The sequence below is a fragment of the Vanellus vanellus genome, assembly GCF_965231255.1.
Source record: "Vanellus vanellus genome assembly, chromosome: 1".
In the NCBI taxonomy this organism is placed as follows: domain Eukaryota; kingdom Metazoa; phylum Chordata; class Aves; order Charadriiformes; family Charadriidae; genus Vanellus; species Vanellus vanellus.
In genome coordinates, this window is record NC_138905.1 from 88,156,817 (window position 1) to 88,180,831 (window position 24,015).

The window sequence follows — 24,015 nt, forward strand, 5'->3', positions numbered from 1 at the left end:
CCTTTGCTTGTGCTTTTTGGACTAATAACTCACCTCTCCCTTTCAGTGACAGTCTCCTACTCAAACAAGGGAAGAAATGAAAGAAACTAAAGCCTCTTAGAACCACCGGCACTGACCAGCAGAAGACGAGTGAGGAACTTCGAACTCCCTCCACTAGCATTGTTTGCCCTCATTTTGAAGTTGTTAATCCAGTAGCCAGATTTGGTTCCCATGCCCCTGCCCCATCTGTGGTGATCCAGTTATGAGATTGGGCTCTGCAGCTAGGCAGCTGTAATCCCTTCGTCACCACGCCAGTTAAATTTGGGGAGGGGGCAAGGGTGCTTAAAGGTATTTACCTATGTGGATATACTAACTCACCTCTAACCTTCATTAATCTTTAGATTTCTGTAGGGTAAAATCAGAATATTTTTTTGGCCAAGCGAGGGAGTTCTGCTGCCATCAGCACCAGGCTTATTTTCTAGTAAATTTTGTTTCTTTTTCACTCTTGATCCCAAGAGAACCTGGAACTCAATTCAGGAAAATGTCATTCATTGGGTTCCCATTACTGCTGGAATATCTATTTGTGTCACTGTCAGCTCAGTGATTCTTTCAAACATTTGTAAAAATTAAAAAAAAAAAATAAATTTATACTGTGTCTAAGTGTGCTTAGTGCTGGAAAAAGAGGTTATTTTCCATAGGGGGAGGTAGGAAAAAGAGGTTATTTTCCATAGGGGGAGGTAGAACAGAGCTTTTATTTGGTTGAACGCAGAATCAGGATGTGGGAAAAGGAACAAGGGGAGAGATCGCAGGGTGGGGCAAGGATGAGCAGGTGTGGATGCTCATATAGCTGCAGGGGTGACCAGGGCCAGTTTCTTAGCTGCCCATAGATGAGCAGACGTGTACCTGCTTTCCTGTGTCACAGCAGCATGTATGTACTGTGTCCTGACCTCCATTCTTACACCTTTTTTCCCTCCTGCTTTCCTGGCCAAAAGTACAGGAGAGGTCTTCCTCCACTGCCTCAGCTCTCTTCTGTGCTTGGATTTCAAAGGCAAAATCTTGTCTGCTTCAGGGACTGGCTTTTTCCTTGTCTCACTGGGCTGCCCTATGCTAGATTTAGGACTTGGAGGTTTCACAGGATCATAGAATATCCTGAGTTGGAAGGGGCCCACAAGGATCATTGAGTCCAACTCCTCACTGCACACAGGGCAACCTAAAAGTTAAACCATGGATAAGAGTGTTGTCTAAACACATCTTGAACAGAGAAAGGCTTGGGGCCATGACCACTTCCCTAGAGAGTTTGACCACACTGTCAGCGAAGAACTTTTTCCTAATATCCAATCTGAACTTCCCCCAATGCAGCTTTAAGCCATTCCTTCATGTCCTGTTGCTGGACACCAAAGAGAAGAGATTGGCACCTCCCTCTCTGCTTCCCCTCACAAGGGAGTTGCAGGCAGCAGTGAGGGCACCCCTCAGTCTCCTCTAAGCTGAACAAACCTGGTCTCCTCAGCTGCTCCTCATAAGTCATGGCTGCTTTCACCATCTTTGTTGCCCTCCTTTGGACACATTCTGATATTCTTATGTCCGTATACTGTGGATCCCAAAACTGCACGCAGTGTTTGAGGTGAGGCTGGACCAATGCTGAGTTTTGACCAATTAGCTGTACTGTGCCTAATGCACCCAAGGATCGCATTGGCCCTTTTGCCTGGCAGCGCACATTGCTGACTCACGGAGCTCGCCATCCACCAAAGTGCCAGGTCCCTTTCTGCAGGGCTCTGCTCCAGCCTCTTGTGCCCCAGTCTATACATACATTCAGGATTAAACCATTCCAGTTGCCGCATCTGGTATTTGTTCTTGTTGAATTTCGTATGGTTGGTGATTGCCCAGCCTGCTAATCTATCAAGATCTCTCTGTAAGGCCTCTGTCTCCCTTGAGGGAATCAACAGCTCCTCCTAATTCATTATTGTCAGCAAGTTTAGCGTGCATTCGACTCCTGTGTCTAGGTCATTGATAAAAGCTTTGAAGACATCCGGCCCTAAAATTGAATCCTGGGGAACACCACTAGTGACTGGCCACCAGCCCGATGTAACCCAGTTTACTATAACCCTGATCCTTCAGCCAATGGTCCACCAGTTGTACTGTGTACATGTCTAGCTGTATGCTGGAGACTGTCCAGAAGGATACTGTGAGAGACTCTGTCAAAGGCTTTGCTAAAATCCCCCCAGAAACCCACACCTGCTGCCTTCCCTTTGTCCTCTAGGCAGGTAACCTAATCATGTTAAGTTAGGAACGACTTTCCCTTCATGAACCTGTGCTGACTGCATCTTACTGCAAGTCTTTTTCAAAAACCCCTGGAATAATCTTCATAATTTTACGAGGTGCCAGAGTGAAACTGGGAGGCCTGCAATTATTAGGGTCTTCTTTCTTGCCCTTCCTGAAAATCGGAATGGCATTTACTAGCTTCCAGTCAACTAGAACCTGAAGTCCAGCAGATGGGGAAGAGGGTCTGATTGCAAAGTATCTTCTGAATGCTTCCAACCAAGTTTCTTGACATATCGAGTGACCTTCCGAGCAGTGTCCTTCCTCCCACTATATTGTGTCTCAGGTATGTGTCATTATCCCAGGCAACTTTCTTAGCCGGGTACTCTCGAACCAGCTGATGAACTCAAAAAGGATGGGATTTCCGCTGTGGCACTGTTTCTGCCTTTGCTTGCTTGAGGCAGAGTTTGCAGCCAAGAAGGGGCAAAATGCCCTCTAGTATGTGCAGGACAGCCCATGGCATTTATCCTTGGTGCTGTGATTTGTCCCTCATGTTGCCTAGGCATGGGGTGAAGTTGCTTATTCTGACAGGATGAGTTCTTTCATCTTGGAATTACATTATTGCTGTACCTGTGCCATGCAGTATTGGCTTGGGGAACGCTGTTCTCTGTGTTAGCGTGGCTGAAATCACTACAGCACCTGTAGAGCTTGCCCACTCCTTTGTGCACTGTCCGGCCTTGCCTCTGCTCTGTTTATGTGTTTGGCACCAGATCAAAGCAGGGAACTTCAGCTAAAGTTGCCTGAATCATCCTGCCACTGCCTTGCTGATGGGGTTCCTGCTTCCTCCTGGAAAATGCATGAACGTGGCCATGTCCTCTGGCAGGTGGCAAGGTTGCAAGGGTGCAGCGCTTTTACTTCCAGCTGGTTTGTACAGACTGGTAGCTGCTTCACCTCACCGGCTCCCAGGCAGGTTTGTCACCTTGCAGGCACGTGGGCTGTTGCCATGAGCTACATGGAACAGAGTTCAAGGTGCGTCTCATTCCTTCTCTTTTCTACCCCTTCCCCCATCTGCATTTGTGCTCGAAACTGAGAGGAGAGAGCCTGGTCCTAAAATCCCCCACGCCAAAGCAGAGGACAATTACAGCTGGACTGTTAAGGTATGGTCCTGTGACAGACAGCTGATAGTGATTGACTGTGCAGTTATCTTCCCACATGGGGCCTAGATGTGGCTCAGACCAGACAAAATCCCCCGTCCCACGTTTCCAAGCGTTCTTGGTCTGGATCCTAGGTCACTGTGTGACCTAACTCAGACTTTTTCCTAAGCAGGAGTGAGCTCTTCCTGCCACCAGCTCTAACCAGGTCCTAGTCCAGGACACTTGACCCATCTTTTTCTTTGAGTAGCAAATGTCCACAGCCTAAGCAGTATCCATACCCGTAAATTAAGGATTCCCCATCACATTCTCTGGGATCTAAGCCAGCCGCCACAGAAAGGTTCAGGTCTGCACTCTTTAAGGGGTGGCTTTAGCCAAACTCAGCATTCTCCCAAATGATTCCTGGGTACAGTTCACAGGCTGAGGCTTAGTTTTCACGGTATCACAGAGTTTTCAGAGTTGGAAGGAATCTCTAGAGATCATCTAGTCCAACTCCCCTGCTAAAGCAGGATTGCCCAGAGCACATTACTCAGGACTGCATCCAGGCGGATCTTGAAAATCTCCAGAGAAGGGGACTCCACAACCTCCCTGGGCAGCCTGTGCCAGTGCTCTGTCACCCTCACCGTAAAGAAGTTTTTCCATGTATTTGAACGGAACTTCCTGTATACTAACTTGTGCTCGTTACCCCTCGTCCCGTTACTTGGAACCATTGAAAAGAGCCTGGCTCCAACCTCCTTCATCCCACCCTTTAGATACTTGTACGCCATAATAAGGTCTCTCCTCAGCCTTCTCTTCTCCAGGCTAAAGACTCCCAGCTCTCTCAGCCTTTCCTCATAAGGGAGATGCTCCAATCCCTTAATCATCTTAGTTGCCCTTCGCTGGACTTGCTCCAGCAGTTCTGTGTCCCTCTTGAACTGGGGAACCCAAAACTGGACACAGTATTCCAGTTGTGGCCTCACCAGTGCAGAGTAGAGGGGGAGAATGACCTCCTTCAACCTACTGGCCACACTCTTCCCTATGCAGCCCAGGATTCCGTTGGCATTTTTGGCAACAAGGGCACATTGCTGGGTCATGGATAATTTACTGTCTACTAGGACCCCCAGATCCTTCTCCTCAGAGCTACTTCCCAGCAGGTCCACCCCTAACCTATACTGGTGCTTTACATTCTTCCTCCCCAGGTGCAGGACCTTGCACTTGCTTTTGTTGAACCTCGTTAGGTTCTTCTCTGCCCAGCTCTCCAGCCTGTCCAGGTCACACTGGATGGCAGCACGGCCCTCTGGGGTGTCAGCCACCCCACCCACTTTGGTATCATCAGCAAACTTGCTGAGGATACACTCTGTCCCCTCATCCAGGTCATTAATGAATATATTAAAGAAAATTGGACCAAGTATTGACCCCTGGGGGACACCCAGTTGTAACTGGGAAGACTTCAAAAACTATGCTGAGTCCACCAAGGATAGGCACCAGCACTAAAGAATGCTCTCTGTCACCCACAGAATCATATAAATAGTGGTGGGAAGGGACATCTTTAGTCCAGGCTGCTCCTGCAAGTGGCACTATTACCAGCACTAGGTAAGATCAGCTGTGGCTTTTTCCATTCAAGTATTGAAAACCTGCAAGGACAGAGTTCCCCCTCTGAGCATCTGTTTGAATGCTGTCTGATGAAAGCACTTAGGTGGTTCAGCCTGAACCTCCCAAGCTGCAATTTGGGGCCATTGCCTCTGGTTTTATTATCTGCCACTACCATCATCTTCTTATCACCCCACTGCGTCATTGTAGATGAGAGTAGCTTAGCCCTCAGCCTCCTCTTTATCAGACTAAACAATCCAGCTGCCTTAGTCCCTCCTTGTAGGTGACTGACAAGTATCTGTGAAGCCACAGTGTGGCCATGCTCTGGTCTACCTTTTCCATGAAGATGAAGTTTCATTTCTACCAAGTGATATCTAGGAAGGAGCAGTCAGGCTGTTTGCTGAAGCAGCCCTTATGCCTCACCCTCCAGCTAAGGTTGGATACCACCAGAGACAGATGAGACAGATGACAAAATGACTTGTGATTTGGAGGCATGAGGACGACTTTTCCAAATACCAAAATTTAAGTGCAAAACCCTGTGTCTGAGTTTGTCACAGCTAACTTTTTGTGCTCAGTTACCTGACAGCTACCAACACTCAATTCTCACAGCAAGGAGCCACCATAATTGGTCACAGCTTCTGTTCAGGAGTCTGAAGGCTGCAGGAAGTGATGAAAACTAAGCTAGAGCAGTTCCTGTAAGTCTTTGCAGGGCTGCAAGTGAAGCCAGGAGTACAGCTATACTCAAAGAGAAATAATAGAAAAAAAAAATTGGGACTCAGCATTCAAACAAATACAGGTTTATTTACAAACAAAGGAGAAAACATGGCCATCACATCAAATTCTGGTATATTTACAGCATCCAATCAAAGCATCAAGTAGAAAAGGGATCATAGGACAGAGGATTTGTATTAAGGCAAGAGGAAGTTTCCTGTTGAATTGCAGAGGAGCTGAGCTGAAACGGGCCAAAAACTCCAGACTTCGAAAGCTGAGGCTTCAGGGAACACTAACAAGCTAAACCCTAACTCTCAGCAGTGGGCAGAGATGTTGCTCCTATAAAGAGCTTCCTTAGCTCGCTCTTCCTCAAGAAGTCAGCTGGAACTGACACATCAGATGTGAGTCTGGGCCCCGGTGTGCACAGAGCAAGGGAAACAAGGGGTGTGATTTTTTTTTTTTTCTTGTTAATGAATGATGAAGGGTCAGCAGGAGACTTCGCTGGCCTGCACAGGCAAGGGACAACGAAGTCGGTCAGCTGAGCTGGAAAGCAGTTTGGTTCAGGGCACTGAAAGGTGGCGCGGAAAAGAAAGGGAAGGCCTAGTTCCAGTCCCAGAGCAAGGAATGCAAGACAGGCCAGCCTGGATGTGAGCTCCAGTCCTGCACCCCAGGTTCAAAAACCCCCATGGGGCTACCTGCAACGTATGCTTATTTTTTCTTTAGTGAGCCTTTCAGCTTCTTCTCTGAGGAGCGCTGTTTCCGCACCTTCTCCTCCTTTTTCCCCAAGTTCTCATAAACCGTTGACTCCTCTTTCTGTCTGTAAGACCGGGGCAAAACAAGGGAAACAGTGAGCAAGAGGAAAAAGCCAGCCAAGCTGGCAGGGAGACTATTGCCAGAGGCAGGCATAGCTCTTACTTGGAGGATTTTCGTGAAACCTTGGCGTGCGCATTCCTCACTGCAGGGGGGTAGGCAATGTTCCCGTACTCAGACTCATTTGGCTTGCCTTTCTGAGACTACAGAAGAGAAAAACCAAGCTGTGAAGAGCGCGGTATGGGAGAAGCCTGTGAGGCATCATGAAGAGTTCTTGCGGTTTATGTGAGGACCTCGGTGGATTGCTGTGGTCCTCAGGCTCAGTGTGCTCCACCCGCTGCCGTCACCGAGGTGAGCAGCAGGGATGCAAATGTATCCTTGTACAGGGGTGAGCAGTGGGGCAGCAGATTTCTAGAGGCACTGGAATGCCTGCGAATGCTACGTGTCAGCTAAAGAATATTAAACAACCAGCAGCAGCTAGAGGATGCTGCCGGAGGCTACAAGGAGAGACAAAAGCTAGTAGGAGAAAATCCTTTCCACAAGGGCTTGGGAGACAACTGCAGAACCAGGATGGGGAAGAACAAGGGAAAAGGAGAGGGCAAAGTCTTTGCCTGTCTTAGATTCAGCTTGTAACAAAACAGCACTTGGTGGAGACATGATATAGAACATAGTTGAAATAACTGCATTAAAACACTGCTGTTTAGCAGTTCGGGGTGGGGGGGTGGTACTTGAGCTGCTAATGTTGTCCCCTGAATTTTAAAGGGAGGAATAGGGACTCAAATCGTGGTGCACCATCATGCTCTATGTAGGTCTCAGTGCTAGCTTAATGCTTGGGAAACAGAGGACTTGGGCTCGGACCCAGCTTCACGCAGGGCCTAAACTCACAGGACAGGAGAGTCGAGTCCCCTTCCTCACCTGGATAACTTCCAGCTTTTTCTTGGTCGTCTCTATGAACTGGCAGATGGCCATGTAGATGAACTTGTACTGGGCCTCCGTCTGCACCATCCCTGAGCGTTGGGCCCTCACCATCTGGATGGTCTTCTGGATGTCAATGTCACAATCCAGCCCTAGCGAGGAGCACGAGAAAAGCTTATGGATGTGTCCACTGATCCCCCCTCTCCTAATTCTCCACTAAAAGCAGTCACAGTGGAGGTCAATCAAGAATTTTCCACCTCCCTCCATACTCTTTACTTCTGTATGGACCTCCTATCCCTCCTTTCTGCTCAGCATCCTCCAAGTCTGGCCCTGGAGGAAGAGCCTAAGCTCAGGGAAGGCTGAAGCCACAGCAAGTGGATACGGAGCAGAGATCTCGCAGCTACCACATAGCAAGGACAGCACAGCCTTCTCAGGGCTGTGGCAGAATCTCTCCCAGTGATACCTCATAGTTTTCATCCCTTTGCAGCTGGACCTAAGGGCACAGCCCTACTGGTAGGCCAATTCACTTCGACACTTTGGGGTCCTCTTACCCTTGGTGGAGATTGTTTCCACTATCATATCAATGACGATGATAGTCCCAGTGCGGCCAATTCCAGCACTGCAAGGAGAGGACAAGCAGAGGTCAGAGCAGTACAGCTCCTGAAACAAAACACAGCTGCTTCTGGGGAAGGACAGGGCACTTGTAGCAGCTGTTCAGCAATACCGCAAAAGAGTCAAGGATTCAACAGGCAGCAGAGTTTGGTTTGGGGGCATCAAAGAGGAAAAAGCAAATACCGGGGCTCTGCACCAACCTGCAATGCACCAGAATAGGCCCTGAATTTGGGATGCTCTCCTGCTTCTGGTTTATTTGGTCGAGGAAGCTGAGTACTCCTCCTGGCTCGCTGGGTACACCGTGGTCAGGCCAGCTCAGGTACTGGTAGTGCCATATCTCACGCACAGCCTTACCCTGATGATAATAACAAAACACCCTTCTGATAAAGATGCAACCCGGTCCTACCCCTGGCCTCTGTCCCAGGGAGAGGTGGATCTGAAGCCAGAGGGAATCTCTTGTCTCCTGCGTGCTTCTTGGTGACTCCAACACTATAATTCCAGCCTAAACCAGGTGGGAACAGCAACCCCAGGAACGATACAGCCAGCAGTGTCACCACAGCACCCATCAGTTCCCAGCCTGAGACATACAGTGACCGTTAGACCCATAGGCTCCATGACAGCCCTCAACCAGGCACACTCACGTTATCCTTCGGACACACACAGAGGTGCCGGAGTTTATACTCCAATGCGTCATGCTCCCCAGCGTTCTCCACAAGGTAGGGACCGTATTCCTTCGTGCTGCCCACCTCTGGCCAGTAAGGCACGCATTTGTTCTGTGTGGGCAGAGAGGTCGGGTGAGGACAGGCAGAAGGGAGGAAAGAGAGAAAGAGCAGTGCAGTGGTTGAACGGGAAAAGAGGGCAGCTCTGAGACACCTGCAAACTGCTACTTACCCGCCCTTTTTCTACCTCCCGTGTGGTCATCACAATAATGCGCGTGTTTTCCTGCCACACCATTTGCCAGAAGTCATTGACTGTGGCATCCAGGCAGCCCTGGCTAGCAATGTAGGTCTTACTGTGCTCATCTGGGCTGATCAGGTTGTTCTGAGTGTAGACAGGGAGAGATCAGGAGGGCTGCAGGAGCAGGCAGGCCCTCCCCCATTTTGGGCATACAGCCATCTTTCAAGAGTCTCACCTTGACATAGTTGGCATTGATATAGTCAGATCCAGGGATGTTTGGGTCCCTTCCTTGGAGGATGACTCTCGAGTGATCAACTGGGGGTGCAGTGAAAGAAAAAACAACAATGAGATACTCTGTGCCCAGCCACATGAAGCTCCTTCACGTTACCCAAGTGCACACAGCATGATCCATACTTTCACCTCTCCTTCTTTGGAGTCAGACCAATCTCACCCCATCCTCCCATCTCTCTACCCCTATGATGGACCACCAGAAACTAATGAGTCTGATACATCCCACCCTCCTTCCTCGAAGGACATGAAAAGGCTGTGACCTCTCTCATCCTCTCAAATCCTCAATGCCACACAATTGTAACCCGCTCAAGAGGACAGAGCAGGCTGAGGCAAGGCCAGGGTGACTTGGACAGCTCTTCATTGTCTGTCTGTGTCTATTTGGGGTTTTTTATAGTGGAGAAGCAAGACTCACAGGGCAAGATGTTCTTGTATCGGTTCTTGCTCTTGTTTTCAGGCCTCTGGCCCTCATGACGGTCAAACAGGTGCTTGGCTTCCTGTTTTTGCAGACTCTGAGAGCAGAGGATAGAACAGTCATGGCACGGTCACAATGTATGACAGGGGAAGTGGGCACTCAGAGGAACAGTGGTGACTCTGGGGACACATGGGCATGCTCATGGGGGAGCAGAGAAGTGAAAAGCAAACCTAGACTTGCAAAGTCCAAGGTTCATGCCCTTACTGTCTTGGTGATTCGTTCTCCCAACCATGAAAAAGCACATTTCAACCTCACTGGGTTCACTTACAGATCTCACTCACTCCCCAGAGGAGCAGGTTCCAACCAGAGACTTCTTTCATAGATAGATTGATGAGAATTTACATGACACCTGAGAAGTTTTTGTCCAGGAAGAAATCAAGGATGGAGAATGAGGTGGTGCACAGGGACTTCCCCAAAAAACAGAATAATATCCCCCAGCAGTTTCTTACATCAAATTCCTCCCAGAACCCAGCCTTGGATGTCTCCTCAGACAGACTCTTCTTGTTCAGTTCCTGCACTCTATTCTCAATGTCAGCAGCATTCACCCTCGTAGCATAGTAGGGCTGGGGATGGGAAAACACAATGGGTTGGTATAAGCAAGAGACACTGCTGGAGAGCAAAGTCTCCTCTGTATGCTGTGGAGAAAAGGAGGAGAGGGAGACAAAGCAGAAACAAAGAGCAAGTGGGTCCCTCCAAAGGACCCCTAAGAAACAGAGGAAACAGGATTTACCTGCTTCAGGTACACAAAGGAGCCAGACATCTCCTCAATTCCAGTCTTCTTGAAGTGCTCCACCAGATCTGCCAAGCTGTCAAACATTTCAGCACCTCCAACTGTGTAGCGTCCATTCTAAATGGAGGAACAATGTGTAACGTCCCACTGATAACATTCCTATAGACAAAGCTGAAAACGCTCAGGAAAAAGGTAATGCTGGGGTGCAAAGCCATAAGCACCACCCTGTGCTACCTAGAAAAACATTTCCTCTGCCAGGAAGGTCAAATGGTAGTTTGCCCTGAGAACACTAAGCTTATAGCATGGTCAACTGACTGCTGCTCTCAGTGAATGGCAGCACAGAGAAGGTATATTGCCCTCAGTTGTCATTTAAGGTCAGTTGCTTTCTGTCCTCGAAATCTCCCTCGGCATCATCCCACATGAAACAAATAGGAGAACTTGTGACATCCAGGTTGGTAACATCCTTCAGATTAAGTGTGGAGGCCTTGCAGATGCCCCTCCTGCTCCTCCAAGAGCTTTTAACTCGTTTGATGAACTTGTAATTAGACTGTGAATCCTCCTCTCTCTTTCACCAGAAACTCCCTGTACCAGAGTGCTCGGTCACACTGAGCCCTACTTCCTTCCGTGTCTGAGCACCCAGCAGTGCCAACGGTCACCCAGGCTGGGGTGAGGACATAAGGAACCTGCAAGGTGACAGCACTTTGATCCAAATTCAGAAACACTGCTGGTGGTATTCAAGCTGACAGGGCCTGTGCTTTTGAGGACATGATCAGCAGACTTCATCAGAGACCTCTTCCACTCCCTTTTGCTCTCCCAACTGCTCACCTCACACATGATCTTGACGTGCGTGACTTTGAGCCGGGCCCCAGAGGCACTGGTTGCCCCAGCTGGTGGAGCATCAGACCCAGGTTTAAGCTGGTCAGTGAGGACAGACAAGACAAAATCCCCAGGTTTACTGAGGCTTTCCCGCACCAAGAAAGTCCAAGGGGTAGCTTTGGCCTGGAGAAGTGACTCAGCTGCAGAGCCTGACAGATGCCCATGGTACCACCTAGGAGAAAACAAGTGAGGGTGAGAAGAGAGGTGGAAAAGCAGGTAAGTGGATGCCCTTTAGCTGATGAGTGAAGGACAGCAACACAAGCACCCTTGTGAGGGAGGAAAAAAGGAAGGGGGAAACAGAGGAGAGGGAAAGGGAAGGAAACGAAGGGAGGAGCAGGATCTTAGGAAAAGCAGATGAGACAGAAAGAAGTAGAGATCTGGCAAGAAAAGGAAAGGGCGAGGGATGAGGTGGAAGCAGAAAGGACCTGGGGAGAGGGATGCTGATATCAGAGGACACGGTGGGAAAGCACCAAGTGTGATTCAGTTGCATGATACACACAAGCACAGGTAAGCAATGCTTGCTGGCTTGAAGACCAGTTGCAGGAGGGTCGTCCACAGGTTTCAGCACCTCACAGCATTATTGGGATTCTAGACTTACTGCTGCAGGGCACTTTGGAAACTCCAACACTGGGGAAACAAAAATAAACCTCCAGTGAGCCAGAAACTCTCCCATTGGATTTAGCAGCACCCAGATGGCTGTGTTGAGATCAGATCCATTAAAGAACCATCCCAGCGACCTCTCTCTCTGAAACTCAGTCACCTCTTCAGTCAAAAGATAATTCCCATTCTCTGGGCACATCACACTGCAGCAATCAGCCTAGCCATGGGAGTTAACACCAGGATCCACCTGGAGCCCATATTCTCCTCCTTGTACTTATCACTGTTGTTGATCCATGTGCATGTTCCTGTCCTCAATGCAAACACCTAGTCAGCAGCTCCTTCTCTTCTCAGCACAAGGCAAGGAGCACCCCCATTTGACTGAGGTGCTCTCTGCCTTGCTGCAGGTCTGGACCCAGGGCACAGAGGGGCACAAGCAAATGGCACAGCTGCTGCAAGCCCCTTCCCACCTACAAAGGTCTCAGGGTTGGGGGGGTTATGCCTGTCTAGTGGGATATCACTGCACTGAGTGGTGTGGGTGCAAGTGATGGTCACCAGAAGCGGGCTGGGAGATGGAACAATCCCAGCCTCTCCTCCTACTGCAGGGATCTGGTCCTGTAGAAACTCCAGATGTAACCTAGGTTGTGTCTGTGAAGATCCTCTAGTTCATCATCCTTGTCCCATGTTCCACAGTCTCTTTGGACCACACAAGAAGGTCCTGGGGGGCACTGCTGAGCTGCCAAGTAGCGATGCAGAAGCCCATGTTCGTTGCAGCTCTGTCCTGCCTCCACAAAACTCCCATGGAAGCTGGAACTAGACACGTAAATTATAGAAAGCTGAGAGCTGGGAGATGCTCTGAATCATCCCACTCCTCCTCGTACCCATCTTCTGGTGGAGTCTCTGCTGGGTCTGGACCCATCTCAGCCCAGGGGCCACCACAGTGCTGGTGCTCCTGCCTCAGCCCCTTCCCTCCTTCCCAGCTCAGTGTCAAGGAGACGATTTTGGTCCTTCTCCTCCAGCAGGGACAGGACTGGTTCAAGCAGGCCCCCTCTGGTCCTGGGACATCCCCCTCTCCAGCTGGAGGCGTGTGCTGGGCTCTGTGGTGAGGGCCCTTTGCAGCACAGCTCTGTGCCAGCCGAAGGCGGTGTTCACTGCAGCTCCATCCCACTTCCACAGAGCTGCCTCAGCAGCTGGAGACACAGCCATCTTGGCCGTCTCCCCTGCTGAACAGCATTTCAAAAGCAGGTAGCTGTGGCGTCAGACTGACTTGCAACGCCCCTCCCTGCTCCCACTCGTCGCAGGTACCGCAACAAGAACCAGCCATGCTCCATACGTCAGTGCCATCAGGGCCAGGCTGATGCTTAGTAGATGAGCCAGTGTGGTTTAGTGCTGCGGGAGCAGGTGTGCTGCCCACAGAGCAGCTAACAGTGGAGGTCCAGGGTGGTACTGGTATCTACAGTGAACTTCACATCGTTAAGGCTATCTGTTCCAAAGCATTGAAAAGGAGCTCAGGAGGCCGTGCCCCAGTCACAGAAGCATTCATTCACTCCTGCATCTGGCCAGAGCAACATGTTCCTCTACACAACATCCAGGAACCATTTTGACAGCAAGGTGTGGCAGACGGTCACCATGCTTTGGCAAGTAACCTCTGTTGATCTTCACCACGCGCACTGCAAGAAGCAGTCGGTGACTTTCATTGCATGGCAGCCACTAATTTCTGAACCTCCTCCCAAACAAATCTTCGTGTGCCAGTGCTCAGACGCTCCCCAGGAGAGCAGCTGACCCCTCTTGCTCATCAAAGAGGTCTCCGGGCCTCCCCTCCACAGGTGGGAAGGGGTTAATGTCTCCCCTATCTCCCTCCCTTCCCCCAATAGAGCCCAGCTCTTCAAAGCCACGTGATGGAAAATCACTTGGGGAGAGAGTACGAGGAGCTTTCGCAAGAGCTGGGGGGGGGGGGGGGGCAGAAGTTTCCAACCGCAGGGAGGAAGGGAGGAAACTGCAGGTCCGCAACCCAACGGCCTCGACTGGAGAGGAGCAGTGGCATGCAGGCGCTGGCCTCTCCACAGCCTCGACCCCAGAGTTAGCAGGGGTCTACCCAGGCGCTTCGCCCAGGGCATCTTTGCTCCCTTGCCTGCAGGAGTGGGCAAGGAGGACCTGTCAGCCCCAGAGCATGGCACGACTGCTCCCCGAGCTGCATCACTGCGCCTGAAAGCATCACACAAGGGCAAAACCACCTGATTTGATTTAGGAACTTGGTGTCAGAGACATATGCAAAACAAGGACAGGAAGAAGACTAAGCCGGCTAGGAATAGCAGAGGAACAGGGTCCTGTTCTCAGCTACATGAGTCACCCAGGCCTGGAATAACCAAGGAGGTCTGGGGCAAGGCTGAGGGCTTCCATGTAACATGTCACTCTATGGACCACTGCAGACCCGTAACTAACGCCACAACCTTTGCTTTTAGGAACAGTGTATAAATAGCAAGGGCAACAGGAAACCACAAGTAAAAATAGAGCCCTATTAGGTCTGCTGTGATGGGTTAAGGTATGTCCGGCTACTCCTGGGGATGCTGCCCCCATGGAAGCATAGGAGGATACAGGAGGCAGGAGACACTTTTTGCAGGGTTTGCCCTGGGGATGCAGGCAGGGCAGAAAGAAGGCCATAAAACACAGAGGAGATCTCATGACAGACACACCAGCTGCTTTGCTTTCTCTGTACCTCTCTGTAGTGGGGTCAGAACAGTTGAGCGGGTATCGCAAGTCGATGATTGTTCCATCTTTGTCCTGCAGTGAGCCCTGTTGCTGAGTGTAGTACTCCACCAGTTCTGACAAGGTGGCAAACTTCTCGCCTCCATACAGGTCATAGAAATCCCCAGTATTCTGGATGCGGATGTGGGTTACCTGGTCACCAACCCTGTGGGATGATGCACAAGAGCAGTCCAGTGAGGTGATTGGAAAACAGGCAGAAAATGTTCTGCTTTACCTCCTGCCATGGAACCATCCCAGTGAAAGGAGATGACTGGAAAGAGAAGCTCCTGGGGCAACTTGAGGGAAGGTCTAGAAGATGCTGGGACTCCTTTTACAGCTTGGAAAGAACTCAAAGGAATAAGGAGAGGATGAAGAAGATGCCATAGGACATGTGAGGGTCTAAGCATTTTGCATATGTAACCCTGGAAAGACAGAAGTTGGGGTCCAAGTTACTTACCGAACTGACAGAGAAAAATCCCCCTGATTCTTCCGACTGGGTCTGGCCAGAAAGCTCCCATGGACACCTCGTCCCTTCAGTAAGGCTTCAGCCTCCAGCCCACTCAGGTCACGGTGAAACCACCTAGGAGAGGAGATAAAAACAAGACCAAGTGAATAAAGAAGGCCAGACACTATCGTGGAGACTCGTACAGTGAAGAATGGTCCACAGTCAGCATCCCTAGACATACCGATACAGGAGACAGCCAGTAGCAGCATCCCTTCCTACCTGATACCTCCCCCAGCCTATGAAAGATTTCCATCGAGACATGGCTTCCAGGATGACCCCCCGCCTCTGATCTGTCCTACTTTCCTTGTCCCCCTCCCAACACACACACACTTCTCAGCTCCTCTTACCTCACCATCGTGGAGGCCAAAAGAAGAGGAGGCCAAGTGGCTACCAGCAAAGCAACTCAAAAAACAGAGGAAAAAATCAGTTTGCGCTGGCAAGAAAAAGGAAGTCGGAGGTCTATGCTGGAGCACCCAATGCCAAGCTCTTTCTGTGCCTCCTGGGAACTGGCCATGTATCTGTCCAGGCGTCTACTGTCACTCCATTTAGACTCTCTCCATCCACCTGCGTCTGGATATGTGTCTGGGTGTCTGGCCCTCTGCGCAGTGCTGTGGGCACAGGCAGGCGCAAGCCCGTGCGCAGCTGGGCACGCGCAGCTCCAGGAACAGGAAGCGCTCTGAGCCATCAACTCCCCAGCCTCAAGCTGCTTTGCACACACTTCTGCTTCTCCTTTTGTCTCCTTCCTCCCCATCCCCCCTGTTATTCTTGGGTCCCCATCTTTTTTTCACACCACGGGCTGACTCTACGAGTGCATCTTGGCTCCCGGCCATGCTCACAAAATTAATTTCTGCACATCCTCCATTGCCCTTCTTCCCAAAAAGGCCATGAGAGCCATGAGTGCTCCCCAATCCCAAGCCCTTGCCATGGTGCCAAAGGGACCACAGCTGCCACACACTGGCAAGGGTGAAGCGGGCAGCAAAATCTCGCAGACATTGAGCAACGAAGCACAGGTTATGACCGTCCAGCCGGGCTCTGCTGGGCTGCCCTCCGTGACCCAGCTGAAACCTCCAGCTTGCTGATGAACCTTCTGGGCAGGTAAATATCCTGCAAAGCGCTCTGTACAGACGCGGGGGTGGGAGTGGGGGGGAAATCTGTGCAAACCCAGAGCTGCAGACTCCAAAGTCCAGGTTAGCACAGCGCTGTGCACCTGAAAACAGCCTTCCAGGGGATGCAACTGCCCAGGAGCAGTGGTAGCTCGGAAGGGCTGGGGTGAGAGGTGGTGCTGGAGCTTCCCAGAAAAGCAGGCAGAGAGCAGGGCAGGTAGCTGCTACCTACAGTGGGCCCACACAGCACCAAGAGAGCTGAGCCTAGGACCTTCAGGATCCCAGTACAGCATACTGATGAGGCCAAAGCTGTCAACCTGGACAATCAGATAAAAAGAAAGAGTCATAGAATGGTTTAGGTTGGAAGGGACCTTGAAGATCATCTAGTTTCAACCCCCCTGCCATAGGCAGGGACACCTCCCACTAGACCAGGTTGCTCAAAGCCCCATCCAGCCTGGCCTTAAACACCTCCAGGGATGGGGCTTCCACGGCTTCTCTGGGCAACCTGTTCCAGTGCCTCACCACTCTCAGAGTGAAACATTTCTCCCTAATATTTAATCTAAGTCTACCTTTTTCCAGCTTGAAGCCATTCCCCCTCATCCTATCACTACATGTCCTCGTAAAAAGTCTCTCCCCAGCCTTCTTGTAGGCCCCTTTTAGGTACTGGAAAGGCTGCATTAAGGTGCCCCCAGAGCGTTCTCTTCTCCAAGCTGAACAACCTCAACTCTCACAGCCTGTCCTTATAGGAGAGATGCTCCATCCTTCTGGTCATCTTCATGGCCCTCTTCTGGACTCGCTCCAACAGGTCCATGTCTTTCCTATGTTGGGGGCTCCAGAACTGGAAGCAATACCCCAGGTGGGGTCTCACCAGAGTACAGTAGAGGGGAAGAATCACCTCCCTTGACCTGCTGGCCACACTTCTTCTGATGCAGCCCACGATATGGTTGGCCTTCTGGGCTGCGATCGCACATTGCTGGCTCATGTTGAGCTTCTCGTCAATCAGCACCTCCAGGTCCTTCTCCTCAGGGCTGCTCTCTAGCCATTCCCCGCCAAGCCTGTATTTGTGCTTGGGATTGCCTCGACCCAGATGTAGGACCTTGCACTTGGCCTTGTTGAACCTCATGAGGTTGGCTTGGGCCCACCTCTCCAGCCTGTCACAGTCCCTCTGGATGGCATCCCTCCCCTCCAGCGTGTCTACCTCGCCACACAAAAACTAACCATTTCCAGTTACCTAGCCATTTCCAGCTATGACCCATGACTACCCTTTCCCATAGCACTGGTTACAAGATCTGCAGGTCTCATGGAGCTAAAGAGTGGCCAAAGAGGGCAATTCAGCTGGCAAATGAACCAGATTCTTCCCTGGGGCCATCTCAGCTACCCTGCGTTGTGGTGCGGGCAGCAGGAACAGCAAGACACTTGCTCACTTCAAGTATCAGCAGCTGCAGACTTTCCTGCACACCACCGGACTGGAAAACCCTGCAAAAAAGCTGAACAGGTTGCTAGCAATGATTGAGACAAAACCCGTGGCCAAGACAGAAACTAAGAACAAAGGGAAGTAGAGGAGAGACGAGTGGGAAGCTAAACTTCATTGCTAGAAAGGCAGCCCAGGCACCTACAACAGCTTCATTTGAAATACTTCTAGTTTCACACGCATGATGAGCTGGGAAGTGGTGAGCTGCAGGGATCCAGCTGTACTGACTTAAAACTGACATTAAAAAAAAAAGAAGAGAAATACTTTAAAAGCACAGAGACCTGTGGCTCAAGTGTACAACTTCTCCACAAAGTTGTAGAAGTTGTACCTAAAAGACTGCACCTAAATCAGAGCCAGTCTAGCACTGGCACAGGAAAGAAATATTGTTTAGTGCTGGGAGAGAAATGACAGGAACTTCTGGGCAGAAGTCCCAAAAGACAACTCCTGATATCAAAAGAATATGAGATTATGTAGGGGTGACATGAAGGCACGGCAGAAAAAAATAAAGCCTGGGCACCTTATGAACTGGCTGAAGCAAGAAACATGTCCGAAGAAGAGAACATTAGTGGGACACCAGGGAACAAGTAAAAAACAGGGTAGCAAAGAGTCCGGATCAGAATAGAAAGGGTAAGTTAGCACTGAACTCATGTAATCCCATATCCTCCAGCAGGACAAAACACAGGGTGCAGTGTAACCCACGTGTCAGTATTTGTGTGGATACAAATCCCAAATCACATAATTTGCAGAATGAATTTATACTTGCGGTTGCTTTCAGCTCGGTAGAGGACGGGATGCACACAGCTGCCTTGGTGTCTTTTGATCTGGGCCATCTAATTAAAAACTACCAGTGTGGAGCTCCTGCTGGTAAGGGAGGGAAATACCACAGTAGAGAAGCAATTGGTTGGTATCTTTGAGGTTGCTCTCCCAAATGTCTGCAGCATGCAACAGCAGACTATAATCGAGCCACTAAAATACTTTCTTAATATAATTAACAGGTCAAGAGATTTCAGCAAAGAGACTTCTCTGACGCTGTTGTTTGGCTTTCAGTACAACACAGATGGTAGAACCTCATCTTGTAAATCCTTTGTGGACCCAAGCCACAGCTAGCACAGAAACAAATTTAGAGGCGAAGATAAATGAAACAGCTAATTAAAAGACACCCACATCTGGACTACTGTAAAAGAGACACAGAGAAACTGGCCAGAATCCAGCATAAGGCCACTGAGGTGGTGAGGAGCCTGGAGCACAGCAGAGACGGAGGAAGATGAGTTTGTTTGTCTTGGAGAAAAGATGCTTAAGGAGGGATTTAATGTCTGTCTGAGACTACCCAGAGGGGGACGGGAGGTTCTAGAGCCACATTCTTCTTTGCGGCACACAGCAAAAGGACAAGAGGCTACAGGTATAACTTGCAGCAAGGGAAATTCTGATTAGGTGTCAGGAAAAATTGCACACTCGCTCCCCCCCAAGGGCAGTTCAGCAATTGCCACAGGTCCCCCAGGGAGGCTCAGATGTTCACTCTTGGAGATGTTCAGGGCTCACCCCAACAAGGCTCTGAGCAATCTGATATAGCTTTGGGGTTAGCTCTGCTGTGAGCAGGGCGTTGGACTAGGTGATCCAGGAGTCAAAATGGTTGTCGAAGGAAGAGTAGAACAGGCTGTGTATAGAGTTTTCTTCTGTACTCCCTAAGTCTCTGTTTGCAGCTACTTGTAGAGTCAACCGTCAAATCCGTAACAAACTTAGCGTCACTGCTCAGCTACAGAAACACCTCCTCCTTTGGCTTGCTCATAACCTGCTCCCTGCCCATTTTCATTAACATCTGGTTGTTGTAAAGACAGAAAAATCAACAACTGATTCTTATTCACCCCCTCTGAACTGGACCCATAACATCCATATCCATCCTCAGGTCTTTGCCAGGCTGCAGACTCCAACCCTATTTAGGTGTTCTTCATACAGAGCTTTTCTACACCTCTGATCATCTTTGCTATCTCTTTCTGAGATGTTTCCAACCCTGTTGTATTGTTTTGGAAATAAGGGTGAAGGGTGGCACATAACTGCAGTGCTCAGGATGCTGATGAGACATAGACATATATATATAAAGAGAGACACAGTGATGATTTCTGCTATTTGTTCACCACAGCCAAGCATTAAGCTAACAATTGCATGGACTTACATATGATCACAGTTTTACTCCAGAGAAGTTATGATTAGTTCACTGTTCATTGTTTTATATGTAAATTTTGAGTTATTTTTCTCCATGAACATTGTTTTACATATGCCTATATTTATATTTAATCTGCTGTTCTATTGCCCACTCATTCATTATCATAAGGTCCTTCTGCAATTATTCACAGTCAGCTCCCACCCCATTATCCTGAATAACTTTCTACCATCAGCCAATTTTCTCACCTCACCATACAAGCTCTATTTCCAAGTCATGTAGGAATATACGGAACAGCATATATTTTAGATTAGGCCCCTGTAATCTCATCAATGAGATACCTTTGCCGTAAAAACAGGATGTTTGTTCCCACCTTCCATTTCCTACTTTCTACTAATTCTTTACCTGAGAAAAACATCGTCTTCTTTCTTATGCCTTTAGCTTTATTTAAAGACTTTGATGAGAAAATCTTGTCAAATCATTTTTTTGGAAATCCAAGAAAACTGTATCAGCCAAACCTCCCTTATTCCCAAGCCTGCCAAGTCCCTCAAAAAACTCGTTTTTACAAGACAGGACTTGCCTTTACAAAAGCAGATGCTGACTCGATATTTCACTCATTGCTTTCTCCATTACACTGCCTACTCTCTTACCCAGATACCAACTTTCTTGTTCCATGCTTCCCGCACATTTAAGGTGTCCCATCTGGAGCCCTTTTTGAGAATTGGCATTGCATATGTCACTTCTAATTCTCAGCACTGAGCTGACCTTAGACAGGAGGTTTTGCGGTTCAGCACAGAACTGCACCGTAGTTCAGTTGCTAGTGCAGAGTGAATGCCACATGGGCTTGTGGAATGGGCAGACGGACCATCTTCCTGTGACTTGCCCAAGCTCTCTGTCAGGCCATGAGACCCCAGGACAGTGCTGGACTACTGTGGTCACCCAGATCCTTACCACAGAGTAATGTTAGTGCAAATCCCATTTCCTTACACCACACCACTGCAGTTCCCAGGGTTGAGCACCCATTTGGACTGACTGCAGATTTTATGTCCTGCTGTTCCATAAAGGGCTATAAAGGCTGTAGCAAGCCAAGAAATAACCAGGATTAAAAAGGGTCGGCCACCTGACCTCTCTCTGCACAAAACCACTCAGAGATGCAGCTGCAGGGCTGGCAGAGTAACTGGAGCGGACGGGGCATGGCAAATCCTGTTTGTTCTTTATGGAAGTGAGAAGGAGCAACATTAATGGCAGTAACAATCTAAACCACTACGAACTCCAGTTCTCAGCTATCCTGTAGCTCTTATTAGAAGATGGGTTTTTTTTCCTCTTCTGTGCCTGATGCCTACTGCCAGTATTTTCATTTTTCTCACCAACGACTCTTGTTTTCTCCCCCTAACTAGCGTTCACAGCACTCACCCACAGGATGGCATCAGGATCTTGACTCCCAGATCCCCACTGATAAGCGACTGACAGCAGCTGGTGGACGAAGTACCACAGCCCTTAACCGGGGGCGTCCTACTAAAGAAAGTAAAGCAAGATTGGAATTATCAAGACAGTATCTTGAGACGGACTTGGGAGAGAGATCAAAGACCTTGACAGAGGAGGGGTGGACTCACACCCTCCCAACAGGGCTGGCTGCTCATGGCGGTGAGTGCCACGGCTCTGGAGGAGCAGCTGGGGCTGCAGCACCTCTCGTGACTCACCTGTGTAGGATCCGCACAGGCACAGTCCCAAACTCTGCCCTGTTCCTAGGCAGACCAAGGAGGAGGTAGCTCCAGGCCAGGCAAACCGCAGGCCTCAGGCAGAGGGCTTAATTTTCACCATTTGCAAAGCACTTCCTGGGCTGTAGTTAATGAATAATTAGAGGGGTGGGGGAAGGCCAAGGCCAAGCTGGGAGAGGTGGATGGAGACGGAAGGGACTGACAGCTCTTCCTGCCTCCTATCCACTAAGCTCACGCCCTCGCTGGCTACATTCCTGCCTGGTTTGTAACTGAGAGGCACAGAAGGCAAAAGCGGATGCAGCCCTCTAACACCTGGCTCACAGCTCCCTGCTCTCCCTACCCTACCCTGTTTCTTCACACCCAGCCCTGCCACCCTGGTGCCCGTCGCTCTCCCCAAAGACCTCAACACTTCCAAGGGCAACAGGCACGCTGGCCAGGAAGCTACAAGCAGACATAGCTGAAGCCCCTTCCTTTGAATCAAGCCAGAAACACAAAACCTCACACTGGAACGAAGCTGCTCTGCTAGGTTTGTCTCGCTTCAGTCCCAGAAGACACAATATATACTTTTAGATTATGTTCTTCTAACCCAGGCTGCAGTCAAACGGGGCAAGCCCAGCCCTCCCACACTGTGCCGCTCCCTGATGCATCTCTCTAGCACCTTTTTCCATTAGGGCTGACTTGTTTGATGGCACATTCAGCCCAAAAAACAATGCAGCCACGGCACCAGTGGTAGGAGTGAGTTCACTGTGCCAGCCCTGCTGGGGACAGGGGGTCACAGTACTTATGGCACTTGCTGAACAGCCCTTGATTGTGTTTAGGGACACATTACCTAACATGTTTCAAATAGCATTTTGTAAATGCTTGCTCTTAGGACTTAGTGTCTCTTGAAATGTTAAAAAACCAAACCAAACCAAACCAAACCAAGTTACTTTGATATCCAAGTCCCAGGGCTTCACACCAAGGCTTGCATAAGCAATTGCCTTTTTGCAGAACTTTGTACATACTGGGCCCCTCAGAATGCTAGCGCAGGCTTCACCAGGCGTGAGGTGGGCACTGCTGTACCTGCCTCTGCACCACAGAGAAACATCTGTGCCTGAGGAGCACCGCTGAGCTCACATGCATCCATAAAACATGGGCATTTTCAAGACATTTTTTTATTCACGAGCAGACACACAAGCATGCACGAAGCAGCCCATTCCTTTCAGGGCAGCATCTCCCTTTTTCAAGTCCTCCATCCCCAGGGCTGACAGGACCCACACCTCGGCAGCACAGCCCCGGGCCACAGCTCCGCCACGCAGCGGGGCAGGCGAGGTCCGCGGTCTCAGGAGGTGGCCACTCCGCCGGTCCCGGCCCCGTGCGGCGGCAGCGTCATGGGCGGCAGGAACATGGCCTTCAGCTTGCCCGACATGCTGGCGATCTCCGGGTCCTGCGACTCGTAGGACTTGATCAGCCGGGCGAACTTCAGGACCCCTGCAAGACACCGGCTGGGAAGAGAGCTCCCGCCCGCCCGCCGCCGTCACCCCCTCGGCGGGCTCGAAGCTCCCCGCCTGGCCGGGGGACGACAACCCACCTTCGCCGTCGTTGCTAAAGCCGTAGGCTTTGATCACGTCCTGCTGGATCTGGGTGGCCACGGGCAGGAGGAACTGCAGCATCTTGCCCATGTCGTTGCAGGCATTGTCCCGCGCCTCCTCCATGCGCTGCGCGTTCTCCGGCGCACCGAAGGCCTTGATCACCTCAGCCAGCACCGCTGCGGCACAGGGGCGCGCGAGCATCAGTCAATATGCCCGCCAGGGGTACCGGAGCCACCCGCTTATAAAAACCCCCAACTCACCCTTAGCCTGTTCCGCGGTCAGCGCCGCCGCCGGGGCCTGGGCTGACGCCGCCATGAGGCCCGGCGGGGCGTCCGCGCCTCTGGTCCTTCACGGTAGCCCCACCCCTCCCTTCTCCTCGCGCACGCACAATCCACGCATCTCCCTTCTATTGGCACTAATGGTGAGGCTTCCCGCTCGGCGGGAAACCTGCTGGACAAATACTAAAAGAGCTGAAATCACTAAGGAAAATGGGGCCCGGCCCGGACCGCACCCGGGCCGACCCACCCCTAGGTGAGGGCGAGGGCCATTCCTGCCTTAGACCGGCTCTCCTCTTAAACCCCGACCCCGCGCCCACCGCTCAGCCCCGTCACCGGCCCGCCATGGCACGGCAGCGGCGGCAGCCGCCACAAAGCCGGGCACGGCCCCGCCATTAGGGCGGTATGCAGATAAGCCGATTCCCATTGGTTCTGCAGCGCTCACGCCCCGCCCAGCTCCGCGCGACGGGGGCGGGCCTTCCGTTGCCGCCGCCGCCGCGGGGGCTGCTGGGAGCGGTCCCTCAACAGGGGCAGCGTCCGCCGGCGGGGCCCCCTCACCGGCGTTCACCTGAGGCAGCGCCCGCTCGCAGCAGCCCTGCGGCG

At 50.7% G+C, this 24,015-nt stretch overlaps 2 protein-coding genes across 2 annotated transcripts; both read right to left on the minus strand.

Annotated features, from left to right (window-relative positions):
• Nucleotides 1–5,736: 5,736 nt before the first annotated feature.
• On the minus strand, nt 5,737–15,880 carry PTPN6 (protein tyrosine phosphatase non-receptor type 6). The gene is made up of 15 exons (XM_082482143.1): nt 15,464–15,880; nt 15,069–15,191; nt 14,583–14,777; nt 11,219–11,441; nt 10,394–10,510; nt 10,113–10,226; nt 9,604–9,700; nt 9,136–9,215; nt 8,895–9,044; nt 8,645–8,776; nt 8,204–8,358; nt 7,943–8,010; nt 7,392–7,543; nt 6,582–6,679; nt 5,737–6,483 (listed from the first exon to the last, which is right to left on the minus strand). Exons 1-15 carry the CDS (start codon nt 15,469–15,471, stop codon nt 6,375–6,377), a joined length of 1,821 nt encoding a protein of 606 aa, XP_082338269.1. The 5' UTR covers nt 15,472–15,880; the 3' UTR covers nt 5,737–6,374.
• A 6,803-nt stretch (nt 15,881–22,683) lies between these two features.
• LOC309686736 (protein C10) lies at nt 22,684–23,559 on the minus strand. Its single transcript, XM_082499483.1, has 3 exons — nt 23,398–23,559; nt 23,137–23,313; nt 22,684–23,036 (listed from the first exon to the last, which is right to left on the minus strand). The coding sequence occupies exons 1-3, from the start codon at nt 23,450–23,452 to the stop codon at nt 22,888–22,890; spliced, it is 381 nt and encodes a 126-aa protein (XP_082355609.1). The 5' UTR covers nt 23,453–23,559; the 3' UTR covers nt 22,684–22,887.
• Between the last annotated feature and the right edge of the window lie 456 nt (nt 23,560–24,015).